Source organism: Rhamphochromis sp. 'chilingali' (assembly GCF_963969265.1).
Source record: "Rhamphochromis sp. 'chilingali' genome assembly, chromosome: 11".
NCBI lineage: Eukaryota > Metazoa > Chordata > Actinopteri > Cichliformes > Cichlidae > Rhamphochromis > Rhamphochromis sp. 'chilingali'.
The window spans coordinates 1,336,917-1,346,694 of record NC_137938.1 but is presented as its reverse complement, the minus strand read 5'-3'; the positions used below and the strand labels follow the sequence as shown (position 1 = coordinate 1,346,694).

Sequence of the window (9,778 nt, the reverse complement as noted above, 5' to 3'; positions counted from 1 at the left end):
TACCACATGATCATTTTTTTACATTGAATTCACACTGTGCAGTGGCATTTTTGTCGAGCTCCTGCCCTGTTTTATTCATCAATTAACATTCAATAAACTCACAGACAAGGTAAAAGTTATGAACACATTTTGTTTTATTTTCTTTAAACTTGTGCATCAACTTCAAAGGGTAAACTGTGTGCACTGCATCTTGTTTTTATAACAGGTTCAAAATTATTTAGTTGTCTTTATAATTCTTCTAAATACATCTTTTCCTTTTTAAAACCATTTACACAGCTCAGCACTGGATTCTAGCAATCTATAATTAATCAGGGGTGAAGAATAAAAGAATCATCAATAATCTTCCTTTTTAGCCAACATTTTAATTTGCTCTTACCAACTACCATTCTTCTTCTGTGTGAAGTAAAAATATCTTTCTTTAAATATGATTCCTTTACATGATAAAAATAGTTTCTTTTTTTCTGCTTCTCCAAAATAATACAGTGTCACTGAAGCTTTACCATACTGCTCTGTGTCTCTGTTGGAGAGCATAATAATAATTAGTGCGAATCTGTTCCGTTGAGGATGGGTGCATGATGGGCTCTCAGGGGTCTAGATGTGTGTGTGTTTTGTGTTGGTTCTTTTCTAGTGTACAAAGCCTCCTGAACTACCAGCCGGGAGCTTCACCCCTTGGCCGTGGATGACACTCGTCTTAGTGTGGTTTGTGTTGGTAAAAATCATTACAAAATTTTGATACTTGTCATACAAAAACACTTTTTTCATAGAAATTGCATTTGCACAAGTAACTGTGGAGATTTGCTGTGAAAGGAAGAAAGCCACAAAAGTACAAAGTTAAAATGGAGGCCATGCCACTGACCAGTAAAATAAAATAAGAATAAAGTAAATAACACAAAAAACAAACAAACAAAAATGCAAAAAGTGTGTGTCCCCATACAGTGTTGAAATGAAGTGTGTTCACTGCAGCAATGAAAAATCAGTCCAAAGAGATATAAATAAAGATCTTTATAAAATAATAATTAATAAATAAAAACAATAAATATCTTGAATAAATAGAATTTATGTGTGGTGTGACTGCTGTGGATTTAGACTTGATGAGCCGTGCCTACACCTACCAGGGTTTCTTTTTATTGATGTTAGAGGTGTTTTCAGACAGTGAGTGGATGCCTCCAATGAAAACACGGCAGGTTCCACTCTAGTGGGAGCACACCACTGTGTGCTGTGTGACCATGGAAATTACAACCAAGCAAAAAAGAAAATATACAGGACAATATTTTACAGATACTGGGTCATCTAAATGAAACACCTCTACACCAGTAGAGAATAGACATCAAACTGAAAGTACATGGTTTGTCATTCTTACTAGCCAAACTTACTAGAATATTATTATTATTATTATTATTATTATTATTTATTATTATTATGTTATACGGCTAATCACCTTTAGCCACAATTCAAGAAAAAAACGACACTTGTTTAGAACAGCAGCCTATGGTTTAAAGGCTGGTCGAATCAAAGGGAGCATGGGATGTTGGAAAACAAGTTACTCCACCTTCATAGAGTAGTTTCTGGAAAGGGACATAGAAAGCGCACTATACTGTATAACCTCTACTTCTGCAATTTCTCCATATAGTTTCTAAAAGTCACCTCCACCAGCAGATTAGAAAACAAAAGTGCTAGTACTCTGAAAAATAAATACATGATATCGCTTATTGCCTGATAGATGATATACAATAAAACCATTTTTTGTGTCAGTCGGTATTGTGACTAAGGAATGCCTCTGTGTACATTGTAATCTCGTCATGCTCTTGTCGGTTTGGGTTTCATTTAGCCTGTCAAATCTTATTCTACAAACTTAGTTCCTTGTTCACCTAGTTAACATCTCTATACTGGCTAACAATCTGTTATTGGTGTTGTTTAACCAGCCCATTTTGAGCTCTGTGGTGAAAGACTAAATAAGTAGCAGCTAAAGATGATAGGACCAGTTTTTTAAAGGATTCTTCTGTCCCCCTTCAGGTTAATTTCCAGACTCTTCTCAACATCTGGGTTTTGGAAGTCTGGACAAGCTGATAGTTTTCCGTCTTTCTGCCTTGCCAAGTTGGTAAGTGTAATGAGGTAACACGCTGAAATTTCACCCAGAATCAAGTTATTTCCACAGGAAATATTGTAGAATCTCTTATCCCTAGCTAATTATAAACAAACAAGAACAATATGTCGTCAATATATTGCAAAGCACTTCTGCTCTATCTTCAGAGTAATACAACTGCCAAATTTGCCCCCCGAGCAACACCCCTACCATTTACCCGCAACCTTTTTCCCAATGTCTCTGCACTCCGTCTCACTACCAGAAAAACGGTAAGAGATGGACTGAGATTCCCATTTTAGGCCATGGTCTCTTTGCCTGGCAGTCTGCGGTCGTTGAAGGTGTGCATGTTGATAACCTCTTCTGTTTTCACCATTATGGGTCGCTGGGGCTTGTGTTTGAGTCGGCGCTGGCACTTGAGGGAGACTCGCAGTTCTTCCACCATGGCACTGCAGAAAGACCTCTGCAAAAGAAGGAAAGAGAAAAAAGAAAGCAAAATGGGTTTCAGGGCACTTGCCTTATCCAAATGTAATGGTTAAAAGAACAAGGCTGTTTTCCCTGTGGGCAACCTCTTTTGTAGCCTCGTCCAATCACCAGACACCATCTCATCCCAAAGTTGTCATAAATGGTAAATGGTCTGTATTACTTAGTCCCTAAGGGCCCCAAAGCGCCTTACAATACATTCAGTCATCCACCTATTCGCACACACAGGTGACGGCAAGCTGCATTGTAGTCACAGCTGACACTGGCGCCACCGGGCCCTCTGACCACCACCAGTAGATAACAGGTGAAGTGTCTTGCCCAAGGACACAACGACCAAGACTGTCCGAGTCGGGACTCAAACCAGCAACCTTCCGATTACAAGATGAACTGCCAACTCTTGAGCCACGATCGCCCCAAGGGTAAAATATATAGTGCAGAAGGCCTACAACATAAGGTATGCATGTTGGGACCAAGGAAAAAATTGGAATGGAAAGGTGCAGGTACAATGGCATTTTTGGTAATGGAATTACTCAATACTCTGTCAGAGTACATTTGTTTAAAGATTTGAAGCTGTTGCAGCATATTCAAGGCTTTTTATGCATGGTGATAGATGCCGAAAAAAATTCAGCTTCTAATCTAAAAATAAACCAAATACATCACTGAAAAAGCATCTTCAGTCATAGATTGCATGTATGATTTAAGGTCTGTGATTTTTTATGTTGATTATATTTTTCTTTAATCTTTATATTTCCCACTCGCCCTATGGTTGGTCTCTGTTCTTCAAGTTTAGGTCCTCTACCACAGTACTTGGAACTGTGTTCTGGACAGAGAATTGGAATGGCCACAAATAATCATATGCTTAGTGAATATCTCAGGAAGCATAAACCAAAGAAGCAAGAGGAGCAAGAAGAGGAACCATCACAGAAGGACAGACCCCGCCAGGTAAGTACCACCGACAGATAAAAGAACTGGCTGACATAGACAAATCCTAGTCCAGTGGCTGGACAAAGAGCTGGACTGAAAGACAGCACAGAAGCGCTAATGATGGCAGCACAGGAGCAAACCCTAAGCACAAGATCCATAGAGGCTGGGGTCTACCACACCACAAACTTTCCTTTTTGCTAAAGCATATAGTTAGGGCTGGACCAGGTGACCCTGAATCCTCCCTTAGTTATGCTGCAATAGACGTAGGCTGCCGGGGATTCCCATGATGCATTGGGTTTTTCCTTTCCAGTCACCTTTCTCACTCATTATGTGTTAACAGACCTCTCTGCATTGAATCATATCTGTTATTAACCTCTGTCTCTCTTCCACAGCATGTCTTTATCCTGTCTTCCTTCTCTCACCCCAACAGGTCGCAGCAGATGGCCCCGCCCCTCCCTGAGCCTGGTTCTGCCGGAGGTTTCTTCCTGTTAAAAGGGAGTTTTTCCTTCCCACTGTCGCCAAAGTGCTTGCTCATAGGGGCTCATATGATTGTTGGGTTGTTCTCTGTATCTATTATTGTAGGATCTACTGCACAATATAAAGCACCTTGAGGCGACTGTTGTTGTGTTTTGGCGCTGTGTAAATAAAATTGAATTGAATTGAATTGAATTGAATAAAGTCATCCCCACTCTCATTTGCCTTAACCAGACTGGTATTATTAAATGTAGACATTGTTGCACTAATACCCACAAGCTTTTCAATTTAATGCAGCTATCATTTATCAACAAATCTAACACCTTAATTTTACCATTAGGTACAGAAAAAGTATTTTAAAGATTTCACTGGAAATTTCTCATGTTTCTCACACTTCGTAAATTTGGGTTTGGAAAATCCTTTATTTACTGTATTAAGGGACTCTATTCTACACCAACAGCCACAGTCACCACCAATGGGCTGATTTCATCAAGCTTCATATCCTCTTTATCCATATCTCTGCATTGTTCGTTGACCACTAGCAGCTGCACTAAGACAGAATGAAAAGATCAGAGGCAATCGGACAAATACATGAAACATGAACATGAAACGATTCTTTATTCATGAACATCATGTCCACATATTGTGATTACTGCTACTAGAATTGACATTGACTCGGATGAATTTATCCTCAGCAACAGAGGGGACTCTTGGTCTTCCTTTCCTGGGGTGGGCCAGTTTCGTTGTTGATAGCTTTATAGTTTTTGCAACTGCACTTGGGCACACATTCAAAGTTTTAGCAGTTTTTTGGACTGACTGTATCCCGATGAAGGATTCCTGATGAAGGCATTTAGGGTCCTGCTGGTCTTGTATAGTTCTAGGCATTCCAGGATCCAGGTGTCGGGCATTGAGTCATAGGCCTTCTTGTAATCAATCCAGGCAGTGCACAGGTTGGTCAGCCTGGTCTTACAGTCTCGGGCAACTGTTCTGTCTACCAGTAGCTGGTGTTTGCCAATTCTTTTCTGTGCCCCGCTCATGTATTGAAAACCATGTGCCTGTTCATCTTAGCCGCTATGATGCCTGACAGTATCTTCCATGTGGTACTGAGGCAGGTTATTGGCCAGTAGTTGGATGGGACCGGTTCCTTAGGGGGGGTTCGGGACTGTCCAGTCTTCAGTTAGCCATTCTGGGTGTCTCTCATTGATTAGCAGCTGTGCTGCCAGATGCTCATGGAGTGCAGTCAGTTTGGTGCTGTTTAACTCTTCATATATGTGTGTGTGTGTGTGTGTGTGTGTGTGTGTGTGTGTGTGTGTGTGTGTGTGTGTGTGTGTGTTTGTATAGATATTATTATATTTGCTATAGCTTTATTGTATTACCGTATATGTTTGCATGTATGTAAGTGTGTGGATATAACTGTTGTTGCTCTTACACCGAGGTTCCTTGTACATTATATGGACTACACTCACTCCTATATCCCCCGTGTTTGCATCATCTGTGTTCTTAAGTCGTCGTGTCCTTGTACTGGATATGACTCTTCTAAGTTGTTGTGCTGTTTTGTTTGTAAATAAAGTATTTAAAAAATACATAAAAAAAGAAACCAACATGATTCAAACCGCTTTATGGCACCATGTTATGCATGGTGGCCAACATCACAGTAAGAATTTTGGGTGAAAGTTAATTTGTTGTTATTAGTAATTATTAATAATTATTATAATTATTAGTATTAGTATTACCGTATATCAAAACTATAATCTTCAGTTGCTACTGGTTAGGTGAACCTATAAAAGAAAAAAAACATTTTGGGTAAAAATACACAATCTGGTACTTAAACCACATGTTGGAGGGCAAACTCCCACCCTCAACAATCTTCTCTTCAATTATTGGTCATCACATTCATGATCCTGTTCCAGTTGAGACACCAACAGAAAGCATCTTGTACAGTCGTACCTAGGGATGGGTATCGAAACCCGGTTGTTGTTGAGAACCGGTTCCCACTGTTTCAATTCCTTGGAATCGTTTGCCATTTTTGCAAACGATTCCCTTATTGATTCCAGTCACCCCGAATGACGTCACCACGTTGCGGAGCGTCATTTACCTGGCAGGAAACACGGCGCCTAACACTCAAAACTTTGATTATACTTTACGAGAACGGATGACAACAGGGCAACTTGCAACACTTGCAAAGTAGATATTTCCTTTAAGCTAGGAAACACTACGAATATGCAAAAGCATTTGCTCACAAAACACGCGATGACCTTAAATGAATGTCGTGTTTTTAATTCCGCTCCGGACTCGTGAATCTCAACCCAGCAGCAGCGGTAACGTTTGCACGTCCTCTCCCGTTAATGCGGCAGGTAAATAATCAACTAACAGTGCATATTATGTTAGCGCGATCTGCCTTATTACAAAACCTGCCATTACTGTGCATTTAGTGACCATGATGAGACAGAGTCTGGCTCAGATGCTGGCAGTTCTCGCTGCAGTCTATCGGTAGCATCTCCTTTCAGGCCAGGATAGACGAATGTCACCGAGCAGTGACTCAGTTTGTGGTCAAAGGCTTTCAGTAAGTGAATGTGTTTAATTGTAGGCAGGGACATTACTGGATATTCTTGTGTAATTGCTACAGAATAATTTATGTTATACTTTGTTATTGCTACAGAAGAATATTTATTTTATTATTTTACATTTACAATATTTTTTCCTGGGGACCCTGTGACACCCCATTGAAGAGCCGTAGGCTGTGGATCTCTTAAGATTGGGTTGGGTTTGTAAGGCCATGTTACTCCTAAATTTCTATCTTGTTCAAAGAGAAGATATAAAACAAAGTTCTAAGCTAATCGACCTTAGTGTTCTCCTTTTTTAAAAGTAATCGATAAGAGAATCGATAAAGAATCGAATCGTTAAACAGAATCGAAAATGGAATCGGAATCGTGAAAATCTTATCAATACCCATCCCTAGTCGTACCATTGAACAGGTTATGTGGGCATAATAAGAATAATGGGATGCTCATAATTTATTAACTCATTTGAGGTGCTGACTGCAAATGGGGATCAATTCTCACCTTAGTGTCTAAGTCCAAAAACGTTTTTTATTCTGTTGAATAAGAAACTGAAATACAACGTGCAACCATAAATAAAACCATTCATTCATGTTGGTTAAGTAACAGATACAGCAGATTAATAGACTGCTATTTATATTGCTTTTCTAGTCTTGCTGACCATTTAAAGCGCTTTCAACTACAAGACATATTTACATTCATACAATACATACATTTATATCTAACACTCACACACAGGAGTTGGTGATGGATCCACCAATCTTCTGATTGGCAGACAACCCAGAGCTGCCCAGTATTTACTTATCCCTATTTTACAGTGGTATGCAAAACTTTGGGTACCCCTCATGATTTTTCTTCATAAATAATTTTTTTGTTTGGATCAGCAATTTCATTTAAATTTATCATATACCAGATGAACACAATTATATTTGAGAAGTGAAATAATGTTATAGGATTTGCAGAAAGTGTGCAATAGTTACTTAAACTATATTAGGCAGGTGCATAAATTTGCATGACACCTCTTTTTAATAGTTTGAGCCCATAGAATCACGGTAAGGATGCCATGTTCACGTCAATTCCACCAATCAGAAACTGCAAGGCAAAAACCTCATGTGGCCCCAAGGGCGTAGATTTGGCGTGGACGGAAGGGACATGTCCCCACCAATATCCAGCGATTATTGAATTGTCCCCACCAATAATTTGATCTCTTTGAGTAAAGAAAAACAAGAAAAAAAACGATCTGTCAGCGTCTCGTTCACCCAGCGGAGCAGAAAGAGTTAAATTACGTTCTCTACTGGAGTCCTACGTCATGTGACAAATATGGCCAATGTGATTGGCTGAGCCTTTCAGGGAGCTCTGTTTAGTTTTAGCAGCGGCAAACCTGCGCTGCGAGGAGGAGAGGAGGACGGCAGCAAAGAGGAAGAAGCTGGATATAAGAAAGTGTTTTTCAAAGAAACCTGTGAGTCACTTAAAGCCAAGTTCACTCATAAAATGTGTCACAATAACGTTACAGGCTGTGCTAGGCTTTGGCCCACATCAGTCTAAAACTGTATGTAACCATGAATAACGTGTTTGGGAAACTAACTGCACAACAGGCAGCACTATTAGTTCTCTCAGTCTCAGAGCAGCATTTCTAATTTTGATTGAAACTGTCAGAGAAAACGGAGCCTCGAGCAGCCAGGATATTAGTTTATAGAGGCTGATAAAATAATATGTCTAACGTTAAAATGTTGGTGACACAATAATTTCATCCTAATGGTGCTGACATATTCATAGGGTTCATTTTTGAGACAAAATATCATGAGGTAGTCATGATATGCAAATATTCCAACCAACACAAAGCTCAGAGAGCAATGGTGACACAAGATCACAGGTGAAATTGGATGATGAGTTGTTGGTTCATGACTGTATTTGAAGCACGTGTGACTGCATGTATGTGGAATGTCTCACTGTTATTCATCAGGTGACAGAGGCAGCTCTGCCATGTTGTAGCTCAGACAGAGGTGAAGAGGTACGGAGCCCTGCAGGGGACATGGGAGAAAAAAAAATTAAGACTGACTTTTGCGAGATCTCGCAAAACAAACTCGGGATCTCGCAAAAGTTTTAGCCGCCAGTTTTTCGACCTCCCGCCAGCTCGAAGCCGACCGGGAGGTCGAGGCACGATGTGCCGGGAAAGCGGTGTTCTTCCCGGCTGTAGTAGGTCTCGACCTCCCGTTAGCTTCGAGCTAAGGGTGTCAGATCTCCAAAAACTTCAGAGCACTTTTGCAATATGTGATGTCTTGTAAACCGAGCAGGTATCTGACGTTTACACAACTACATTCACGCCTCAAAATATCTTAAAAGTGTATTTTGTGACCCAGAAAGAGTAATATTACAACTAAGTAGCTGCCGCCATTGTTGGAATTCAACTTTTGCTATTGCAAAATCTCGCAAAAGTCCATCTTAATTTTTTTTTTCTCCCATGTCCCCTGCGGGGCTCAGTAAAGAGGCGAGGTCACAGGTGACTGACTGATGATTCGGTGCTGTAGATTAACTAGTATTTATTATCATGACAGTTGTTAGGCTGCTGATGTAAATTGATTCATTAGTGTATATTTGACAAAGAATCTGAATTGACATGTCTCACTTTTTATATGGCACGAATCCATGTGTTACTCTATCAGGTGGCAATATGTCCTAGTGCAGTCAGAGGGGAAGAGCCAAAGGTGAGGCACATCAAGCACAGAATAATAATTGTAATGTGAGGATAAAACGCATTTTACTGAGGCTAAAAGAAGCTTCAGTGCTCTCAGAAGACTAAAAACATGGCTAAGGTCAACAATGACTCAAATGAGATTAAACAATACTGCTGTATGTCCACCAGGAGAGACTGGACAGCATAGATGTAAAACAAACATGCCAGCAGTTTATCTCAGTTAACGAAAATATTCATAGATTTAAATTTCTCTACAAACAGTTGGTCTGGTCACAGTATACTCAATGATGCTTTTAGTGTGCTCTGTAATGTCTGTTCTCTTACCATTGCTGGTATGGATTCCAAAAAAAAAAAAAAAAAAAAAGTGTGCGTATGTATGTACATATATGTACATGTGTGTGTAGATATATATGTATGTATATGTATGTGTGTTTGTTACTTGTAGTTATTACTGCCTGTTACCTGTGGTAATGCAATTTATAATTTATATATTCTGTATTCAGTTATGAAGGCTCTAATTGTTGTTTGCGAGCTGCCGTTTAGATGCTTGTATCTGCCCGGGGC

General features: G+C 39.8%; 1 protein-coding gene across 1 annotated transcript in view; it reads right to left on the bottom strand.

Moving 5' to 3' along the window:
* Positions 1-315: 315 nt before the first annotated feature.
* The window catches only part of grik2 (glutamate receptor, ionotropic, kainate 2), a 346,902-nt gene continuing 337,439 nt past the window's right edge, over positions 316-9,778 (bottom strand). Inside the window, exon 17 of the mRNA XM_080897244.1 lies at positions 316-2,543. Coding sequence (XP_080753370.1) covers positions 2,379-2,543 — 165 coding nt within the window. The 3' untranslated portion in view covers positions 316-2,378. The remainder of the gene's footprint in view (positions 2,544-9,778) is intronic.